This window comes from Grammomys surdaster, unplaced genomic scaffold (genome assembly GCF_004785775.1).
Source record: "Grammomys surdaster isolate TR1022 unplaced genomic scaffold, NIH_TR_1.0 125941, whole genome shotgun sequence".
Lineage (NCBI taxonomy): Eukaryota > Metazoa > Chordata > Mammalia > Rodentia > Muridae > Grammomys > Grammomys surdaster.
Genome location: NW_021620763.1, coordinates 940271 through 964532, shown reverse-complemented (window position 1 = coordinate 964532; position 24262 = coordinate 940271). Strand labels below are relative to the sequence as shown.

At 38.6% G+C, this 24262-nt stretch overlaps 1 protein-coding gene across 1 annotated transcript in view; it reads right to left on the bottom strand.

The window, feature by feature from the left end:
• Positions 1-24262, bottom strand: part of Sycp1 (synaptonemal complex protein 1) — a 102790-nt gene that overhangs the window by 26458 nt on the left and 52070 nt on the right. The window contains exons 20-21 of the mRNA XM_028753009.1: positions 3572-3653; positions 325-387 (exon numbers count right to left, since the gene is read on the bottom strand). Of these exons, the coding sequence (XP_028608842.1) occupies positions 325-387; positions 3572-3653 (145 nt within the window). The remainder of the gene's footprint in view (positions 1-324; positions 388-3571; positions 3654-24262) is intronic.

Genomic DNA, 24262 nt, shown 5'->3' with positions numbered 1-24262 from the left:
GTACTGGGTCTAGAGAGATGGCTTGGCAGTTGAGAGTACTGACTGCTCTTTCAGAAGATTTGGGTTCAATTCCCAGCACCCACATAACAACTCACAACTCTCTCAAACTCTAGTTCCTGAGGATCTGACACCCTTATACAAACAAAACAACAACGCACATAAAATAAAAATAAATAATAAAAAATACTTTTAAAAAACAAAACACCTTATTATTCCTCAAAGTCTTCTAAAAAAGAGACTAATAGAAAGGCTGGTCCTTCAAAATCCTGTCATATATTTTCACAAAATTCTTATTCCCGAAAATTTTAAATAATTTGATAATACCTTATTTTCTAATATCTTCATCTGCTTTTCTTTCTTTAAAACTTCACATTCAATGATTCGAGCCTAAAAAAGATATTTAAAATCATATTTAAAATACTAATTAAAATTATATTTTTATGTATTTTAGAATGAAATCATATAGTTTTACATATTTTCAAAAACATTTATCTTCTCATCCAGTTTGTTTAATTGTCCTCTTAAAAAAGAATATACCTTTATGTGATGTGTCAACTACCTTAATATTTCACAATATATATGCTTTAAACTGTGTGTGTGTGTGTGTGTGTGTGTGTGTGTGTGTGTGTGGTGATAATGACTGGACTGCAAAAAAAATAGATTAAAGATAATAAAAAATAAAAAGAACTTCAAGTCAGTCTCCCTCAAGCGCGCGCACACTCTCTCTCTCTCTCTCTCTCTCTCTCTCTCTCTCTCTCTCTCCATATATATATATATATATATATATATATATATATATATTTCTTTTTAAAAAGATTTTTCTTATTACTTTGAATTGTGTGTGTGTGAGAGAGAGGGCCTGTGCACATAAATGCAGATACTCATGGAGTTCAGAGGAAGATGTCAGGTCCCTGCAGCTAGAGTTACAAGCAGCCGGAAGTTTCCAAACAATATGAGTAAGGTATTTCGTAAAGAGCATTACTTGCTCTTAAATGCTTGAGCCATCTCTCCAGTCCCCTTATCACTAATACTGTCTATACTAATAAAAGAATTATTACAAATTATACTTTAAATTCTTCATGTTCCCCTCCCTAGCCCCCACTCTCATGTGTATGTGTTATACATACTTGTATGCTATACAAGTGAGTTATGATCTCTCACTGAGCTTAAGGCTTATCAATTTATTAAAGCTGGCTAACAAATGAACTCCACAGATGAACCTGTCTCTACCTTCCCAGAGCTAGGATTTAAGACTTTGTGCCTTTGTGCTCACCTTTTATGTGGGTGCTAGGAATCTGAAAGGATGTCAGTGACTGGCCCAAATTGGGACCCATCTCAAGGGGAGGCTCCCAGGCCTTACACTATTACTGACACTATGATGTACTTACAGACAGGATCCTAGTATGGCTGCCCTCTAAGAGGCCCAACAAGCAGCTGACTAAAAAGCAGATACTTGTACCCAACTAATGGTCAGGAGTCAGAGCACCCTGTGGTTGAATTAGGGAAAGATTGGAAGAAGTTGAGGAGGGTGACCCCATAGGAAGACCAGCAGTCTCAACAAACTAAAACCCTGAGATCTCTCAAAAATGCAGACACATGTAGGCAGTCTACACTAGCTGGTCTAAAGTCCGGACACATATACAGCAGACGACTTCCTGGTCTGGTCTCAATGAGGGAAGACCCACCTAACCCTTGAGAGACTTGAGGCCCCAGGGAGTGGGGTGTGAGTGGTATGTGGGGACAGTCTCTTGGAGATGGGGGAGGAGGAACAGGTTAAGTAACTGTCAGAGGGCAGACCAGGAGGGTGATAATGACTGGACTGCAAAAAAAAAAAAATTAAAGATAATAAAAAAATGAAAAGAACTTCAAGTCTCTCAAGAAAGAAATTAAAGGGGACTTCAGATAATGGATAGATCTTCCATGCTCATGGGTTGGTAGGATTAACATAGTAAAAATGGCCATCCTACCAAAAGCAATCTGCAGATTCAACACAATCCCCATCAAAATTCCAGCCATAATTTAATTGTTTAAATTTTCATAGATTTTCATACTTTCAGTGAGTTCTCAAATAATTTATGGCTTTTTAAAATTTGGAATATTCTTCTACATGTTAAACTCTACCTTCTACTAATTTCTGTTACCTTAAGTCAGTTGATGTTTCTTCTTCTTAAAAGTGTACCCAAACTTAGTAAGTTTTGAGCAATAAGACACTATACTGTATAATCATGTAACACTCTTTATATTCTCATAGTTTTATGATATTTTATCTCAACTTACTGAAACAATATTCAAGGCACAATGCACATTTTTAATATATTAAGTATTATCAGAGCATTGTAGTAGGTTGGCCTAATGCTGCTTATATTCTAATGTTAATTTGGGTCTTCCAAAACTGCCCCAAAGACAAGAGAGTCCTCACATAAGACACTGAGGGACCCAAACTCAGTGAATTTTTGATTGGTAAATAAAGATGCCAGTAGCCAATAGCTAGGTAGAAGATATATAGGTAGGGTCTAGGTTTTCCTGGGCTTGAGACCAGGAGGAGGAGGAGAGAAAGAGGAGAATGGAGCCACCATGGAAGAGGAATAACATGCAGAAGGGAGAGCCACAGTGGGATAGCTGAGCCATAAAAAACATGGCCATATGAGCTGGTCAATTGGAGTTAAGAGCAGCCAATATGGAACACAGAAATTAGTAAGTAGTGATGCAGAGTTATTGTAGGGAAGTGGATTCTAACAGCATGGAGGGTAGGCAGGCAGTTGCCCAGCTATTGTGCTGCCTAAGGCATATTTTAAAATATAAAGCTATGAATGTCTTTCATCTCAGAACATAAATGGTCAAAGGTGGGACGAAACCCCACATTGGGATTTTTTAAATATTTTTACTACACATCATGAACCTTTAATTTAGCCTAGAAATATAAATCAAAATCAAATACTGAACATTTGAGGCTAGAGATATGGTTTAGTCGCTAAGTCCTAGCTGCTCTTCCAGAGAATCTCGGCTCATTTCCCAGCACCTACTGGTATCTTAAAACTATCTATAACTTTAGTTCTAGGGGATCTCTGGCCTCCATGGGAACGAAGCAAGCACAAGGTGCACAGACATTCACTCAGGCAGAAAACCTGTATACATAAAATAATAGAAAAAAACATCTTTCAAATATGTTTAGAATTATGACTACTCCTAAAAAATGTATATCATAAGCAAAACAACCCAACTTGGCCCCTATCATTTAAGGATTTTAAGTGTTTTGTTTTTATGTACATGTACCACATGTTTCAGTGTCTGCAGAATCCAGAAGATAGTATTGTATCTTATAGAACTAGAGTTTCAGACAGTTATAAATCATATGGGTACTAAGAACTGAACCTGGGGATTCTTGACAAGAGCAGCAAGTGCTTTTAGTGGCTAAGTCATCTCTCTATCCTCTTTTAACCCATACTTCAAATGTTAATGGCTTAGTACCTAGATCACTAATTGTTTATACAATAGTATATGTTACTTTATTGTCTGTAATGCTTTTACAATTTAAATTTTTGAATCTAATCCCTTATTAAATATAACATACATTTTCTTCACTCTTGTCCAATTTACATTTAACATCATCTCCTTGCTGTATGAACTCTTTTCTTATTGATTCCAGTTCATCCCTAAAAGGAAATGCAAGAGAATAGCATCATAAACCAAACCATATTTTCATTTTATCTCCTAAAACTTTTTAAATTATTGATTATAAATTTTTAGGCTTGAGTTCTCATTTTGATTACTAACTTTTTATGCATGGCTATTAATAGGCACATTTCTATTCCCACATTTAAGTTACTATACACATTTATCTTTAAATTATATACATCCTTGTCATCAGTTTCCTACTTTTAAAAACTATAGAAATATTTGATTTTTCTTTTCTTAGTCATTCTAATGCATATATAAAATATTACACAAATAAATTTAAAATACAAGTACAATTTATTTTAATGATATTTACATATACATACATCATTGTACATGTTCAGAGAATCTTCAGAAACTTAAAAGTAGTGATGCTCTGGGTAAGGGAACTAGACAGCAAAAAGGCAAAAGGCAGATGAAAGATACTGTTCTTCATTCATATGCTCCTTTGTCCTTTGGAATTTTGTATTATATTCATATATTAATTTTTCATATTTTCATTAAATTATTATATTACAGATGAAAATATTAGTGATTTTCTCTATGATACTTGAAGATATTTTTCTACTTGTTCTCCTTTGTATCACTATTACAATGGTAATGTAATCAGTGATTTTTATCTTTCAAATACTGAATCCAGGATATAAATTTTCTTAAAAATTTTCAACAGGTGAAGGAATTGAATAAAGTGGTCCAAGACATAAAAGTGGAAATAGAAACAACAAAGAAAACACAAATACAGGCAAACTTGGAAATGGAAGACCTAGGAAAGAGGTCAGAAATTACAGATATAAGTATCTCCAACAGAATACAAGAAGTAAAAGAGAGAATCTCAGGTGTAGAAGATACTGTAGAAGATATTGACACAACTGTCAAAGAAAATTCAAAATGTAAAACACTCCTAACTCAAAGCATCCAGAAAATTCAGGACACAATGAAAACACCAAATCTAAGAATAATTGGAATAGAGGAGAACGAAGATTCCAGCTCAAAGAACCTGAAAATGTCTTCAACAAGATCATAAAAAAAAAATTTCCCTAACCAAAAGAAAGAGATGGCCAAAAAGGTACAAGAGCCTATGGGGTACCAAATGAATGGGACCAGAAAAGAAAATCCTCTCATCACATAATAATCAAAACACTAAACACGGAGAACAAAGAAAGAATATTAAGAGCTGCAAGAGAAAAGGGCCAAGTAACATACAAAGGTAGCCTCTCAGAATTACACCAGTCTTCTCAACACAGACACTAAAATCCAGAAGAGCCTAGTCAGAGGTCAAATCAAAATATTCCAGGACAAAACCAAACTCAGTATCTATCTACCAATCTAGAAGATGCTAGAAGACTTCCCTTCCGCCCCTGCCTGGTACTTTGGGCTGGAGCAGACACAGAGTCGGTCTGCTCCTGTCCTGTGGAGAAACTGAATCCTGAGTCATCGAGGAGCCACTGCACTCAGAGCAGCTGGTAAGAACATCATCTCACTCCCTAAGCCCCAGAGATACATCTGGGAGCCAGGGACATCCAGGGCACAGCAGCTACCCAAACCCCGCCCCTCCGGAATTCCACTTCTCTTCTGCCCCTGCCTGGTCCTTTGGGCTGGAGCAGACACAGAATCGGTCTGCTCCTGTCCTGTGGAGAAACTGAATCCTGAGTCATCGAGGAGCCACTGCACTCAGAGCAGCTGGTAAGAACTCCATCTCACTCCCTAAGCCCCAGAGATACATCTGGGAGCCAGGGACATTCAGGGCACAGCAGCTACCCAAACCCCGCCCCTCCGGAATTCCACTTCCCTTCTGCCCCTGCCTGGTCCTTTGGGCTGGGGCAGACACAGAGTCGGTCTGCTCCTGTCCTGTGGAGAAACTGAATTCTGAGTCATGGAGGAGCCACTGCACTCAGAGCAGAAGGATTTCCAGATCCAAGAGGTGGCCTGAGTCCCAGGAGTTTTTCCACCCAGGAGATTAGGAGCATAAGACCAAGAGACATCTGGACTCCGAGGAGCTCTGCAATATGCAAGATAACTGGAAATACAGACTCCAGTCTTACACAGTGAGGGCAGGTACCACTAGAGTTAACCAGATGGCGAAAGGCAAGCGCAAGAACATAAGCAACAGAAACCAAAGTTTCTTGGCATCATCAGTACCCAGCTCTCCCAATATAGCAAGCCCTGAACACCCCATCACACCTGAAAAGCAGGATTCAGAATTAAATCACTTCTCATGATGATGATAGAGGATTATAAGAAGGAATTAAGTAACTCCCTTAAAGAAATACAGGAGAGTACAAGTAAACAGATAGAAGCCCTTAAAGAGGAATCACAGAAATCCCTTAAAGAAATGGAAGAAAACACAAAGAAGGAATTAAACAAAAACATTCAGGATCTGAAACTAGAAATAGAAACAATAAAGAAAGTTCAAAGGGAGACAACCATGGAGATAGAAAACCTAAGAAAGAGATCAGGAGTCACAGACGCAAGCATCACCAACCGAATACAAGAGATAGAAGAGAGAATCTCAAATGCAGAAGATACGGTGGAAAATATTGACACAGTTGTCAAAGAAAATGCAAAATGCAAAAAACTCCTAACTCAAAACATCCAGGAAATCCAGGACACAATGAGAAGACCAAACCTAAGGATAATAGGTATAGATGAGAATGAAGATTCCCATCTTAAAGGGCCAGTAAATATCTTCCACAAAATTATTGAGGAAAACTTCCCTAACCTAAAGAACAAGATGCCCATAAACATACAAGAAGCCTACAGAACACCAAATAGACTAGACCAGAAAAGAAATACCTCCCGTCACATAATAATCAAAACATCAGATGCACAAAACAAAGAAAAAATACTAAAAGCAGTAAGGGAAAAAGGTCAAGTAACATATAAAGGCAGACCTATAAGAATTACACCAGACTTCTCACCAGAGACTATAAAAGCCAGAAGAGCCTGGACTGACATCATACAGACCCTAAGAGAACACAATTGCCAGCCCAGATTACTATACCCAACAAAACTCTCAATCACTATAGATGGTGAAACCAAGATATTCCATGACAAAACCAAATTTGCACAATATCTTCCCACAAGCCCAGCACTTCAAAGGATAACTGATGGAAAACGCCAACACAAGGAGGGAAACTACAACCTAGAAAAAGCAAGGAAGTAATCTTCCAACAACCCCAAAAGAAGATAACTATACAAACATAACTTTACCTCTAATAACAAAAATAACAGGAAGCCACAATCATTTTTCCTTAATATCTCTTAACATCAATGGTCTCAATTCCCCAATAAAAAGACGCAGACTATCAGACTGGATACACAAACAAGACCCAGAATTTTGCTGCATACAAGAAACGCACCTCAGTGACAAAGACAGACACTACCTCAGAATAAAAGGGTGGAAAACAATTTTCCAAGCCAATGGTCCTGAGAAACAAGCTGGAGTAGCCATTCTAATATCAAATAAAATCGACTTTCATCCAAAATTACTCAAAAAAGATAAGGAAGGACACTTCATACTCATCAAAGGAAAAATCTACCAAGGTGAACTCTCAATTCTGAACATCTATGCTCAAAATGCAAGGGCACCTACATACATAAAAGAAACTTTACTAAAGCTCAAAACGCACATTACACCTCACACAATAATAGTGGGGGATTTCAACACCCCACTCTCAGCAATGGACAGATCATGGAAACAGAAACTAAACCGAGACACTTTGACATTAACAGAAGTTATGAACCAAATGGACTTAACAGACATCTATAGAACATTTCATCCTAAAACAAAAGAATATACCTTTTTCTCAGCACCTCATGGTACCTTCTCCAAAACAGACCATATAATTGGTCACAAAACAACCCTCTACAGATACAAAACGATTGAAATAATCCCTTGCATCTTATCAGATCACCACGGACTAAGACTGGTCTTTAATAATGACAAAACCAATGGAAAACCCACGTGCACATGGAAACTGAACAACTCTCTACTCAATGATGACTTGGTCAAGGAAGAAATAAAGAAAGAAATAAAAGACTTTTTAGAATTCAATGAAAATGAGGACACATCATACCAAAACTTGTGGGACTCCATGAAGGCAGTGATAAGAGGAAAACTCATAGCTCTAAGTGCCTACAAAAAGAAACTGGAAAGAGCACACACTAACAACTTGACTGCACAACTAAAAGCTCTAGAACAAAAAGAAGCAAATACACCCAGGAGGAGTAGAAGGCAGGAAATAATCAAACTCAGGGCTGAAATCAACCAAATAGAAACAGAAAGAACAATACAAAATATCAATAAAACCAGGAGCTGGTTCTTTGAGAAAATCAACAAGATAGATAAACCGTTAGCCAGATTAACCAGAGGGCACAGAGACAGTATCCAAATTAATAAAATCAGAACTGAAAAGGGAGACATAACAACAGAAACTGAAGAAATTCAAAAAATCATCAGATCCTACTACAAAGGCCTATACTCAACAAAACTGGAAAACCTGGATGAAATGGACAATTTCCTAGACAGATACCAGGTACCAAAGTTAAACCAGGAGCAGATAAACCATCTAAATAGTCCCATAACCCCTCAGGAAATAGCAGCAGTCATTAAAAGTCTCCCCACTAAAAAAAGCCCAGGACCAGATGGTTTTAGTGCTGAATTCTATCAGACCTTCAAGGAAGACTTAATACCAATTCTCTTCAAACTATTCGACAAAATAGAGACAGAAGGAACACTACCCAATTCGTTCTATGAAGCTACAATTACACTCATACCCAAACCCCACAAGGACCCGACAAAGAAAGAGAACTTCAGACCAATCTCCCTTATGAACATCGATGCAAAAATACTCAATAAAATTCTAGCAAACCGAATCCAAGACCACATCAAAACAATCATCCATCATGATCAAGTAGGTTTTATCCCAGGAATGCAGGGATGGTTCAATATTCGGAAATCCATCAATGTAATCCACTATATAAACAAACTCAAAGAAAAAAACCACATGATCATCTCACTAGATGCTGAGAAAGCATTTGACAAAATTCAACATCCCTTCATGATAAAAGTCTTGGAAAGATCAGGAATTCAAGGCCCCTACCTAAACATAGTAAAAGCAATTTACAGCAAAGCAGTAGCCAACATCAAGCTAAATGGAGAGAAATTTGAAGCAATCCCACTAAGATCAGGGACTAGATAAGGCTGCCCACTCTCCCCCTACCTATTCAATATAGTACTGGAAGTCCTAGCCAGAGCAATTAGACAACAAAAAGAAGTCAAAGGGATACAAATAGGAAAGGAAGAAGTCAAAATATCACTATTTGCAGATGATATGATAGTATACTTAAGTGACCCCTAAACTTCCACAAGAGAACTCCTAAACCTGATAAACAACTTCAGCAAAGTGGCTGGTTATAAAATCAACTCAAACAAATCAGAAGCCTTCCTCTACATGAAAGATAAACAGACTGGAAAAGAAATTAAGGAAATGACACCTTTCACAATAGTTGCAAATAATATAAAATACCTTGGTGTGAATCTAACCAAGCAAGTGAAAGACCTGTAGGACAAGAACTTCAAGTCTCTGAAGAAAGAAATTGAAGAAGATCTCAGAAGATGGAAAGATCTCCCATGCTCATGGATTGGCAGAATTAATATAATAAAAATGGCCATCTTGCCAAAAGCAATCTACAGATTCAATGCAATCCCCATTAAAATCCCAACTCAATTCTTCACAGAGTTAGAAAAGGAAATTCTCAAATTCATATGGAATAACAACTCAGGATAGCGAAAACTATTCTCAACAATAAAAGAACTTCGGGAGGAATCACCATCCCTGACCTCAAGCTGTACTACAAAGCAATAGTGATAAAAACTACCTGGTATTGGTACAGAGACAGGCAGGAAGATCAATGGAATAGAATTGAAGACCCAGAAATGAACCCACACTCCTATGGTCACTTGATCTTTGACAAAGGAGCTAAAACTGTCCAGTGAAAAAAGGACAGCATTTTCAACAAATGGTGCTGGTTCAACTGGAGGACAACATGTAGAAGAATGAAAATTGATCCATTCTTATCCCCTTGTACAAAGCTCAAGTCTAAGTGGATAAAGGACCTCCACATAAAACCAGATACACTGAAACTAATAGAAGAGAAGGTGGGGAAAAGCCTCGAATACTTGGGCACAGGGGAAAAGTTCCTGAACCGAACTCCAATGGCATATGCTCTAAGATCAAGAATTGACAAATGGGACTTCATAAAATTGCAAAGTTTCTGTAAGGCAAAGGACACTGTCAATAGGACAAAACGACAACCAACAAATTGGGAAAAGATCTTTACCAATCCTTCATCTGATAGAGGGCTAATATCTAATATATACAAAGAACTCAAGAAATTAGACTCCAGACAACCAAATTACCCTATTAAAAAATGGGGTATAGAGCTTAACAAAGAATTTTCAATGGAAGAAACTCGAATGGCCGAGAAGCACCTAAAGAAATGTTCAGCATCCTTAGTCGTCAGGGAAATGCAAATCAAAACAACCCTGAGATTCCATCTCACACCAGTCAGAATGGCTAAGATTAAAAACTCAGGTGATAGTAGATGCTGGAGAGGGTGTGGAGAAAGAGGAACACTCCTCCATTGTTGGTGGGACTGCAAGATGGTGCAACCACTTTGGAAATCAGTGTGGCGGTTCCTCAGAAAATTGGACATAGCAATGAGGATCCAGCTATACCACTCCTAGGCATATACCCAGAAGATGCTCGAACATATAACAAGGACATATGCTCAACTATGTTCATAGCAGCCTTGTTTATAATAGCCAGGACCTGGAAAGAACCCAGATGTCCTTCAACTGAGGAATGGATTCAAAAAATGTGGTATATTTACACAATGGAGTATTACTCAGCTATTAAAAACAATGAATTCGAGAGGTTCCTAGGTAAATGGATGGAACTAGAAATTATCATCCTGAGTGAGGTAAGCCAATCACAAAAGAACACACATGGTATTCACTCACTGATTATTGGATATTAGCCCAGAACCTTGAAATGCCCAAGATGCAACTCACAGGCCACATGAAGCCCATAAAGAAGGAAGACCAAGTGGGGGTGATTCGGTCCTTCTTAGAAGGAGCAACAAAATACTCAAGGGAGCAAATATGGAGACAAAGTGAGGGACAGAAACTGAAGAAGGGGCTGGCTCAAGACCACTCCACCTGAGTATCTATCCCATGTGCAATCACCAAAGGTAGATGCTGATGTGGAAGTCAGGAAGTGCATGCTGATAATAGTCTGATATGGATATCTCCTCAGAGGTCTTCAAGAGTCTGACATACTCAGAGGCAGATGCTCACAACTAGCCATTGAACTGATCATGGGGTTCTCAATAGAGGAGTTAGAGTGAAGACTGAAGGAGAGCTGAAAGGATTTGCGGCACCATGAGGAGAGCAACAATAACAACCAACCACAGCTCCCAGGGTCTAAACCACCAGCCTGGGAGCACTTAGGGAGGGATCCAGCGCTTCAGTTGACTATGTAAGAGTGGAGGGCCCTGCTGGGCATAGGTGGAAGAAGAGAACCTTGACCTCATGAAGGCTGGATGCCCCAGGGGGTGGGAATTTTGAGGGTAGGGAGGTGGGATTGGGGGTGGGTAGATAGAGGTTACATCCACAGAGAAGAAAGAGGAGGGGTGAGGGGATTGGGGGTTCCTGGGTGGGTGGGGGATGGGGTAAGGGGACAACATAGGAAATGTAAATAAAACATCCAATAAAAATTTAAAAAAAAAATTATTTTGATACTAAAAAAAAAGAAAAGAAGAAGATACTAGAAGAAAAATTCCAACACAAAGAGAGTACCTACACCAAATAAAACACAAGATATTAATCCTCTCACAACAAAGCCAAAAGGAAAGACCAACAAACATATTCGAAACCAACAGTCATCAGTCTTTAATATCTCTCAATATTAATGGACTCAATTCATCTATAAAGAGACATAAGCTAACAGACTAAATAAGCAAACAAGATCCAGCATTTTGCTGCATATGAGGAACACACCTCAATAACAAAAGACAGACACTATGTCAGAGTAAAAGGATGGAAAAAGGTCTTCTAAGCAAAAGGTTCCATGAAACAAGCTAGAGTTGCCATCCTAATATCCAATAAAATAAAATAGACTTTCAACCACAAGTTATCAAGGGTGATGACAAAGGACACTTCACATGTACCAAAGGGAAAATCAACCAAGAAAAAGTATCAATTCTAAACATCTATGCCCCAAATACAAGGGTATCCACACTTATAAAAGAAACTTTACTAAAGCTCAAAACACACATTGAACCCCAGACCACAATAGTGACAGACATCAACACCCCACTCTCACCAATGGACAGGTCATTGAAACAGAAACTAGAGACACAGTGAAACTAATAAGAAGTTATGAACCAAATGGATTTAACAGATATCTAAATAACATTTCACCTGAAAAAATGAAAAAAAAAAGAATATACCTTCTTCTCAGTACCTCATGGTACCCTCTCCAAAATTGACCATCTAATTGGTCACAAAACAAACCTCAACTGATATAAGAAGATTGAAATAATCCCATGCATCCTATCAGATCACCACAGACTAAAGCTGGTCTTCAATAACAGCAAAAACAGCAAAAAGTCCACATACACGTGGAAACTGAACAACTCTCTACTCAATGATAACTTGGTCTGAGAAGAAATAAAGAAATTAAAGACTTCCAGAAATTTAATAAAAATGTTGACACATCAATTATGGGACACAATGAAAGCAGTGCTAAGAGGAAAATTCATAGCACTAAATGCCCTGGTAAAGAAACTGGAGAGATCTTACACCAGCAACTTAACAGCACACTTGAGAGCTCTAGAACAAAATAAAAGCAAACATACTCAAGAGGACTAGCAGCAAGAAATAGTCAAACTTAGGGCCAAAATCAACCAAATAGAAACAAAGAGAACTATAAGAAGAATCAACAAAACCAAAAGCTGGTTCTTTGAGAGCATCAACAAGATAGACAAACTCTTAGCCAAACTAACTAAAGGGCACAGAGACAGTATCCAAATCAACAAAATCAGAAATGAAAAGGGAGACATAACAACAGAAGCCAAGGAAATACAAAAAATAATCAGATCCTACTACAAAAGCCTATATTCAAAAAAAAACCTGGAAAATCTAGATGAAATGGATGGATTCCTAGACAGATACCACATACCAAAGTTAAATCAGGAGCAGGTAAACTATCTCAACAGGCTCATATCCCATAAGAAAATAGAAGTCATTAAAAACCTCCCAACCAAAAAAAAAAAGCCCAGAGCCAGACAGATTTAGGGCAGAATTCTACCAGACCTTCAAAGACCCAATATTCCTCAAAATATTCCATAAAACAGAAATAGAAGAAATACTATCTAATTCACTCTATGAAGCCACAATTACTCTGATACCTAAACCACAGAAAGACCCAACTAAAAAAGAGAAAGTTAGAGCAATCTTGCTTAAGAATACTGATGTAAAAATACTCAATAAAATTTTCACACACTAAATCCAATAACACATCAAAAACTATCATTCACCACGATCATGTAGGCTTCATCCCAGAGATGCAAGGTTGGTTCAATAGATGAAAATCCATTAACGCAACCCACTATATAAACAAACTCAAAGAAAAAAGTCACATGATCATCTTGTTAGATGCAGAAAAAGCATTTGACAAAATACAACACCCCTTCATGTTAAAAGTATTGGAGAGATCAGGAATTCAGAGCCAATACCTAAACATAATAAAAACAATTTACCGCAAACCAGTATCAAATTAAATGGAGAGATACTTGAAGCAATCCCACTAAAATCCAAGACAAGACAAGGATACCCACTCTCCCGGTATCTATTCAATATAATACTCGAAGCGCTAGCTAGAACAGTAAGACAAGAAGAAGATATCAAGGGGAAACAAAATGGTAAAGAAAAAAGAAGGTATCACTATTTGCAGATGGTATGATAGTATACATAAGCAACCCCAAAATTCTACCAGAGAAATTCTCCAGCTGATAAACAACTTCAGCAAAGTGTCCAGATGTAAAATTAACTCAAATAAATCAGTAGCCTTCCTTTAAACAAATGATAAACAGGCTGAGAAAGAAATTAGGGAAACAACACCCTTCACAATAGCCACAAATAGTATATCTTGGGGTAACTCTAATCAAACCAGTGAAAGATCTGTATAACAGTAACTTGAAGTCTCTCAAGAAAAAAATCAAAGATCTCTAAAAATGGAGAGATCTCTCATGCTCATGGATTGGCAGAATTAAAATAGTAAAAATGGCCATCCTACCAAAGGCAATCTACAGATTCATTGCAATTCCCATCAAAAATCTCAACACAATTCTTCAAAGACATGGAAAGAGCAATTCTCAAATTCATCTGGAAAGGAAAAATCCCAGAATAGAAAAACGATTCTTAACAATAGAAGAATGGCTGGGGGAATCACCATCCCTGACCTCAAGCTGCACTACAGAGCATTAGTAATAAAAACTGCATAGTATTGGTACAGAGACAGACATATTGATCATTGGTATAGAACTGAAGACCAAGAATTAAAACCACACACTTATGGACACTTGATCTTTGACAAAGAAGGCAAAAATATACAATGGAAAAATAAATGGTGTTGGTCTAACTGGCTGTCTGTATGCAGAAAAATTAAAAGAGACCTGCATTTGCCACCTCACACAAAGCTCAAGTCCAAGTGGATCAAGGACCTCAACATAACACCAGATACACTCAATCTAATAATAGATGAGAAAATGGAAAAGAGCCTTGAACTCATTGGCACAGGGAGAAATTTCATAAACAGAACTCGAATGGCTCATGCTCTAAGATCAAGAATTGATAAACGCGACCTCATGAAACTGGAAAGCTTCCATAAGGCAAAGGACATATCAATAAGAAAAATCAGCAAAATATAGGTTGGGAAAAGAAAATCTTCACTAACTCCACATCCAATAGAGGGCTAATATCTAAAATATATAAAGAACTCAAGAAGCTAATGACCAAAAAACCAAATGACATGGGGTATGGAACTAAACCAAGAATTCACAACAGAGGAATCTCAAATAACTGACAAACACCTAAATGAAATGTTCAAAGTCCTTAGTGATCAGGGAAATGCAAATCAAAATGACTCTGAGATTCCACCTTGTGCCAATCAGAATGACTACGATCAAAACCTCAGGTGACAACACTTGTTGGCAAGGATGTGGAGAAAGAGGAACATTCCTCCATTGCTGGTGGGATTGCAAACCACTTTGGAAATCAATCTGGAGGTTCCTCAAACCCAAAAAGACATGCATGGTATGTACTCACTAATAAGCGGATATTAGCCAAAAAAAAAAAAGAAAAAAGTACAGAATACCCAAGATACAGAACTCAAAAAGGTCAACAAGTTGGAGGGCCCAAGTAAGGATGCCTCAGTCCCACTTGGGAGGGAGAAGAAAGCAATCACAATGTGGGAAGGAGGGAGGAGGGAGGGACATGGGATGGAAAAGGGACAGAATAGGGGGTAGAAGAAAAGAACATGATCTGGTATTGGGTGGGGGGGAAAAGACTGAAGCCCTGACGGCCAGCAAAAAGAATGGAAACAGGCAACCTTAGGAGGTAAGAGGTTAGGGGTACCTTCCAGAATGTACCAGAGACCTGGGAAGTAAGAGACTCTCAGGATTCAAAGGGAGGGAACTTAGATAAAATGCCCTACATTAGAGAGAGTGAACTTGTAATGACCACCTCCAGCAGAGAGACAGGGCATCAAGTGAATGATGGTGTTGCCATCCCAGTCAAACCTCTGACCCATAATCGTTCCTGTCGGAAAGAACTGTAGGGACGAAAATGGAGAGGACCCTGAGGAAAAGAAGGTCCAGCAACAGGCCCAAAGTGGAATCCAGCTCAAGGGGAGGCCTGACACTATTAACTGGGGCAATAGATCTACCACAAAAAGGGAACTATCTGTTGGAGCATCTTCTAAGTATATGCCCAGGAGTGGTATAGCTGGGTCCTCAGGTAATGCTATGTCCAATTTTCTGAGGAACCACCAGACTGATTTCCAGAGTGGCTGTACCAGCTTTCAAATCCACCAACAATGGAGGAGTGTTCCTCTTTCTCCACATCCTTGACAGAATCCACTATGAGTTTTTGATCTTAGCCATTCTGACTGATGTGAGGTGGAATCTCAGGGTTGTTTTGATTTGCATTTCCCTGATGACTAAAGATGTTGAACATTTCTTTAGGTGTTTCTTGGCCACTCAAGTTTTCTCAGTTGAGAATTCTTCGTTTAGCTCTGTATCCCATTTTTTAATAGGGTTATTTGGTTGTCTGGAGTCTAACATCTTGAATTCTTTGTATATATTGGATATTAGCCCTCTATCAGATGTAGGATTGGTAAAGATCTTTTCACAATCTGTTGGTTGCCATTTTGTCCTATTGACAGTGTCCTTTGCCTTATAGAAGCTTTGCAATTTTATGAGGTTCCATTTGTCAATTCTTGATCTTAGAGCATAAGCCACTGGTGTTCTGTTCAGGAACTTGTCCCCTGCGACCAAGTATTCGAGGGTTCTCCCTCACCTTCTATTCTAACAAGGACATATGCTCCATTATATTCATAGCAGCCTTATTTATAATAGCCAGAAACTGGAAGAAAGCCAGATGTCCTTCAACAGAGGACTGGATACAGAAAATGTGGTACATTTACACAATGGAGTACTACTCAGCTATTAAAAACAATGAGGTAACCCAATCACAAAAGAACACACTTGGTATACACTCACTGATAACTGGATATTAGTCCAAAAGCTCACAATGCCCAAGATAGAACTAACAGACCAAATGAAGCTCATGAAGAAAGAAGACCAAGTGTGGGTGCTTCGGTCCTTCTTAGAAGGAGTAACAAAATACTCAACGGAGCAAATATGGAGACAAAGTGTGGGACAGAAACTGAAGGAAGGGCTGTCTGGTATCCATCCCATGTGCAGTCACCAAAGGTAGACACTGATGTGGATGTCACGAAGTGTATGCTGACAGGAGCCTGATATAACTGTCTCCTTAGAGGTCTAGTTTCTGTTTCCATGATCTGTCTATTGCTGAGAGTGGGGTGTTGAAATCACCCACTATTATTGTGTGAGGTGCAATTTGATCTTTTGTAAAGTTTCTTTAATGAATGTGGGTGGTTTCCATTTGGGACATAGATGTTCAGAATTGAGAGTTCATCTTGGTAGATTTTTCCTTTCATGATTATGAAGTGTCCTTATCTTTTTTGATAACTTTTGGTTGAAAGTCGATTTTATTTGATATTAGAATGGCTACTGCAGCTTGTTTCTTGGAACCATTTGCGTAGGAAATTTTTTTCTGTCCTTTTACTCTGAAGTAGTTTCTGTCTTTGTCACTGAAGTGTGTTTCCTGTATGCAGCAAAATGCTGGGTCTTGTTTATGTATTCAGTCTGTTAGTCTATCTTTTTATTGGGGAGTTGAGTCCATTGATATTAAGAGAGGTTAAGGACCAGTGATTGTTGCATCGTATGATTTTTGTTGCTAGAGGTGGAATTATGTTTGTGTGGTTATCTTCTTTTGGGTTTGTCGTGCAGTGCTCGCGCCTAGGGATCTCGGGCTGAAGGAACTGCCGCAGGATACTGGGGTCAGCGGCAGCTGGCGGCAGCTCCAAGCCGGGCCAGCGGGGGTGGGCGAGCAGACTCCGGGATTGGGGGCGTGGAAGGAGCCAGCCGAGCCGGCCCAGGGCCTTCAGCAGCCGACGAGGCGGGGCTCGCTCCACGGCGGCCTCTGGTCACCCGAAAACCCCAGAGGTGGGGGGTGGGGGGGTGGCAGCGAAGGAGAGTGCAGCTGTGAACCAGGGGACAGCTCAAACACGCCTTCCAGCCGCTCGGAGCGGGACCTCTGTCCCAGTCCCCAAAAGTGAGAAAGTGTTATCAGCTCTTTTAGTTTTCTCCTTCCGGGGGTAGCACGGAAGAAAAGTGTTTCAGCTCCTTCAGTTCAGCTCGCTCTTCCCGCTGAGGAGAGAGGAGAGTGTTGTCCTTTGAAATGCGCGACTGGCGAGGGATCGCGAAAGCACTCCGACAGCAGGAGACCTTACACCACACAGCAGTAGTCTTTTAATTTGAGCTCTGGAATTATATATATACAGTTTCGGGGAAAGAACAGGTAGCCCCTATTGGTTTGGCTTGAGGGTTTAAGGATGCCTTATTTACATGGAGGTGTTATCCTACGTGATAAGGGTCACAGGTCTCTTTGTGGGAAGCGGAAGCTAAGAGGGCCATTGGCGTGGGAAATCTGAAGCAACCTTCCATCCTGTGACCCTTTTCAGGCCGAGGTTTCCGGGGCTTCGAAGATTTCTACCAAGCTTTCTGGCTTTCTCATAGCCCACTGCCCCACATGGGTTTGTTGAGGGAAGGTTACTTTCTTGCTTTTTCTAGGGTGTAGTTTCCCTTCGTGTGCTGGATTTTTCCAATTATTATCCTTTGCAGGGCTATATTTGTGGAAAGGTATTGTGTAAATTTGGTTTTGTCATAGAATATCTTGGTTTCTCCACTCATGTTAATTGAGAATTTTGCTGGGTATAGTAGCCTGGGCTGGTATTTGTTTTCTCTTAGGGGTCTGTATGACTTCCACACAGGTTCTTCTGGTTTTTATAGTCTCTGAGAATTTTGCTGGGTATAGTAGCCTGGGCTGGCATTTGTTTTCTCTTAGGGGTCTGTATGACTTCTGCCCAGAGTCTTCTGGCTTTTATAGTCTCTGGTGAGAATTCTGGTGTAATTCTGATAGGTCTGCCTTTATATGTTACCTTTTTCCCTTACTGCTTTTAATATTCTTTCTTTGCTTTGTGCATTTGGTGGTTTGATTATTATGTGTCGAGAAGAATTTCTTTTCTTTGGGGTTCTGCATGTGATAGCAGGTGCTGGCATGGATGTGAAGAAAGAGGAACACACCTCCACTGTTGTTGGGATTGCAAGCTGGTACAACCACTTTGGAAATCAGTCTAGTGGTTCCTCAGAAAACTGGACCTAGTATTACCTGAGGACCCAGCTATACCACTCCTGGGCATATACCCAAAAGATGCTCTAACATATAACAAGGATACATGTTCCACTAAGTTCATAGCAGCCTTATTTATAGTAGCCAAAAGCTGGAAACACCCAGGTGTCCCTCATCAAAGGAACGGATACAGAAAATGTGGTACATTTACACAATTGAGTACTACTCAGCTATTAAAAACAATGACTTCATGAAATTCTTAGGCAAATGGATAGAACTAGAAAATACCATCCTGAGTGAGGTAACGTAACTCAATCACAAATGAACACACATGGTATGCACTCACTGATAAGTGGATATTAGCCCAAAAGCTTAGAATACTCAAGACAAAACTCACAGACCATATGAAGCTCAAGAATTAGGAAGACCGAAGTGTAGAAGCTTCAGTCCTTCTTAGAAGGGGGAACAAAATACTCATAGGAGGTATAGGGTAGGAGGGGCTTGGGAGGAAGAGAGGAGTGGAGGGGGGAAGGGGGCAGGATCAGGTATGGGAGAAGATGGGGATGATATACAGAGGTGTCAGGAGACTGAACAGAAGTATGTAACAATGAGGGATGGAAACTGAGGGTAGCCACCAGAAAGTCCCAGATGCTAGGAAAGAGTCTCCTAGGACCTATCAGGGATGAGATTAGCTGAAACACTCAACAAAGGAGAGGAAGAATCTGTAGAGACCATATCCAGAGGTTTTGGGATGGGGTCACCCACTCATCTAGAAATTTTTAACCCAGAACTGCTCCTGTCTAAACGAAATGTGGGGACAAACTGTGGAGCAGATACTGAAGGAAAGGCCATCCAGAGACTGCCCCACCTAGGGATCCATTCCATATTCAGACACCAAACACAGACCCTATTGAGGATGCCAAGAAGTTCTTGATGACAGGAACCTGACATAGCTGTCTCCAGAGAGGCTCTGCCAGAGCATGACAAATACAGATGTGGATGCTGGCAGCCAACCATTGAACTGAGCACTGGGTCCCCAATGGAGGAGTTAGGGAAAGGCTTGAAGGAGCTGAATGGGTTTGCATGGCTCCAGCTGCACATATAGCAGAGGATTGCCTTATCTGCCATCAATGGGAGAAGAGGCCCTTGGTCCTGTGAAAGCTCAATGCCCCAGTGTAGGGGAATGCCAAGGTGGTAAGGTAGTAGTGGATGGGTGAGTGAGTGAGTTGGGGGAACACCCTCATAGAGGCGGGGGGAGGGGATGGGACGGGGATTTGCAGAGGCGAAACCAGGAAAGAAGATAACATTTGAAATGTAAATAAATAAAATATTCAATAAAAATTAATTAAGTAATTAATTTTAAAAAGCATTAAGGATCTAAGTTTTATCCCCATAAACTACATAAAAGATTGTTAGGGATTGTTAGGGCATACTTGTAATCCCAGTGCTGGTAAGGAAAAAAACAAGTAGAACCCTAATAATTGCTTGTTGATCATGCTAACCTACTTGGTTAGTTCCAAACTAATTATATTTCAAATCCAGACAAGTAGTCTAGTGAAATACCAATAGTCTGGAAAGGGATTATCTAGTACCTAAAGAATGACATCTAAGGTTCTCTGACCTCCACACACTCACGCAGTATGCATATATGTGCACATACACAGGCTCCTGTTATAGGAGTGGCAGCACACATCATCAAGTCCAGCACTTGTGAGTCTGAGGCAGAAAGATCAGTTAAAGGCCATCCTGGACCATATAGACCTGGTCTCAAAAACTAAGTGAATGAATTTAAACTTTTTTAAATCTTAGGGAAAAAACAGCTTCTATTTAAAGTTTGTTTTCATATTTTAAGCAAAAAAAAGTAGTAGTTTAATCATAGATATCTAATCTGTAAATAACAGCTGCTTCTGAAGAAGAAAGCTGAGCAAAACAGGGCAAAATCAATCATGGGCATGGCAAAGATGTTTTTCAAATGTGGAAAACAGTTAACAGCAAATAATGTATTAAGCAATACAATAAACCACCATATTCACCTCTACTCACAATACCTGACATTATCTCCAAACAATTCTGTATTAGGTCTAAGGATTTTAAATAAAAGTTTGCAAAAGCGTATTTTTTAACCAAACATAAGAAACAAAAAGTTCTATGTGATTGTAAACAACACACAATATTTGAAAAGCATCCAAGTTCCCAATGGATTTAAAAGAACTTAAAATACAGAGGGGGGGGGGGGGGCCCCGGGGGAGATTGATTGAGAAGATAATAGTAAAACTGCATATCAAGCCAGGCATGGAGTTCATGCCTACAACCTCAGAAAGGAAGAGATAAAGAGAATCACTACAAGTTCAAATCTAGCCTGGTCTACATAAGGCCCTTCCCCTAGGGCCTATGAACTATCTAGCTATGGATTCTTGGCAATGGTGCCAGACATGAGTTCTATCTTGTGAAGAAGTCCTTAAATCCAATCAAAATGTGGCATGTTACTCCCATAACATTCATGTCACTATTACACCAGTGGGTATATAATGCCAGGCCAGACTCACTGTAGCTCATTGGGTTCACAACTATAGAAGACTGTTGACATCTTTTCTCTTCCTATAGTATGCACAGCACCTTCCAGCACTATGAAATCTAGCCAATAGGGATAAAGCTTGCAGATCTATCACTTGATTTTTCCATGTTGTATAACTCAAGTATGTGCTGTACTCAGTAATAGGGTCTTACCATCAAGCTCTGGAGGTTAACCAAAAGCAAAGGTGTATGATCTATACACTCACACTGGCTAATATTTAAAAAAAAATTACCCCATTACTAGCTATGGCCTTTTTATTTGCTAGCTTGTATTGTCTAGAATGGTATCGTCCAACATTATAAGGTAGCTCCATTTGAACTCTTTTTGTGTGTGTATGTATTTTTGGAAGCTTCTATAGTAGAAGGTTTCCATATGACTTACTAAAGGTCTTTAGCATTCATTACCCTCCCTCTTACTCCCTCCTCTACCCTGCACTCCCATCTTCATGCTACTTAACCCTTTTTGTCACATTGTTCCCCTTCCTCTCTTTCATCACTCATTCTATCTCCTCAGCCCTAGAAATCCCTCCAACTCACGGCCCCCTACTAGATTCCTGACCACTATGTGTGTTCCAAATGAAACACACATATCTAAAGATTCAAAGCTAAAAGCCACATATGGGAGAAAGCATATTATAATTGTCTTTCTGGACATGGTTTACCTCACTCAGGATGATTATTTCCAGCTCCACTCATTTACCTATGAATTTCATACTTCCTTTTTCTTAACAGCTGAATAATATTCCATTATGTGAATGTATCATATTTTCATTATCCATTTATCAGTTGGTAGGCATGAAGATTAGGTTCCTACTATTATTATTCTGCTAAATACACTATTAAATTGACTCCTACAAATTTAATCAGACCTATAATTAAGTGTAGCTGTCTATCTCATTAGAAAAGCTTCTCTTTGAATAGATGGCAGTTAACATAGAGACTCCAATTAACTGGTCAGTGTGTTGCAAATAAGAGACTGTAGAGTCCTCAGCCCTAAATGGAACATCTCTATCACAAATCCTCTGTCCAGGCTCAACCATCATTGTGGAAGAAGGAGTAGAAAGATAGTAAAGCCCTGAGATGGTGGATGACAACAGGGAAACAGACACAACAGGGCAGTTGCATATATGAAGTCATATGATAGTTTATGCCTAAGACCTATGCAAGCTCAAGCTAGGCAAAATCCCAGCATGAACAGGAGAGATAGGCACAAACTCCCAAGCCTAGTTTAGGAGCTATTGGCAACTGACAGATGCTGTGAGAAGGACAGTAAATTTTCTTTTAAGGTGTCACATTCCAGGGATTAGCTACATATGAATATCTAGTCATCACAAATTGGACTGGATAGGTTTAAAGAAAAACAAAAGATGACATGAAGTTCAGTAGATAAGGAGATCTGGGTGGAACTAGTAGTAATTGAGGGAAGGAGTGAATATGGTCAAAATATATAAAAATCTAAAAGAATTAACAGAATAATATTTTAAATGCCATATCAAAATAAAATAATAAAAATACCAATGTTATTGCAAGTAACTGATGATTCAAATGTAAAAGAAATGGAAAAGCTAAATATTACAATACAAATTTTGAAAGAACAATAAGAAAAGAATAGGATTTGAATTCAGAAAGACAAAAATATTTAAGTATAAGAACAATGGTATAAATTCACAAGAAGAAAAACAAATAGAAAACTTTAAAACTTCTATAAATAAAAAATTGCCCAAAATTGAAATTTCTATAACAAGTTATAGAAATTCTATAAATAATAAGAATTGCTATTTTAATGTTTAAGTAAATAGTAAATGATAAAGCCCTTAAAAGATTAAATAGTATAGATATTTGTTGGGAGCGACCTTGCTTATACATTAATGGCCTAAGTCAGCCATAGGCCTAAGTCAACAATACATGCCTACTGACACAAAGTCTTGGTCTCTGTGGAAAAGCACTAACCCTAGAACAAATGGCTATAGATCTTGTAGACAATATTCCTGGTGGGAAACTACCAGCTTAGATAAGAACAAATAAAAAATAGATCTTATGGATAGGTAGCTTTGGTGGGAAAGTACTACCTTAGATAAGAATATATGAATAATAGATCTTATGGACAGGTACATAGTGACCTATTCTGCCCTGCTTCTTCTGCGAACTCTTCACCCAGCCAATATCCTGTTCTGGAGAACATCTGTACTCCCCGAGATCACCTGCGCTCCCCAGAAACAAAGAAGACCTTGTGTCATCTCCCTCCCAACATCCTGCCTCTATGTGTATATAACCCCTGTGTGGAAAAATTAAAATTTGACAGCTTGATCAGACTCTAGACAGGCTGTCGGTTTCTTGTGTACCCCTGTTCCCCAGTTCTCTCTTCCAGATCCTCTGAATCCTAGTTCACCGCCCCATGGGCCAGGACAGATATTTGCAGATAATTTTACAGAGAAAATTATAGGAAAATTTCAAAAAAAATCCTAGAGTTTATGCAAAACATAATGACTGCAAATCATGAAAACTGTTAGTTATGTTTTAAATTATCAATAAATTAGTGATGATACCAGATAACAATTGAAACATTTTGTAAACAGAGCTTTCACATGATCTTGGCTATATTTCACAATTTACAATTAATAAAAATTATTAGAAACCAGTTAATGAGCAAGTCACTGGAATCATTATTTCTATGAATATATTAATAAATTTAAAAAGTTATTCTCTCAAATTTAAAATAAAAGATACACGTGTACCTTATTTACTTCAGTATTGTTAGTAATAGTGAAAAATATAAAATAGTAAATATCTCAAAACAAAGTTAATATTATTACATACACAAATATATTATAAAAAATCAAGAAATATAATGCTGAAAATATAAGATATAAAAAATATAAGATTATATATGATTATGAGTAAGAGTTAAATATATTTTTAAAACAATAAAGATAAATATTCTAATATTATATA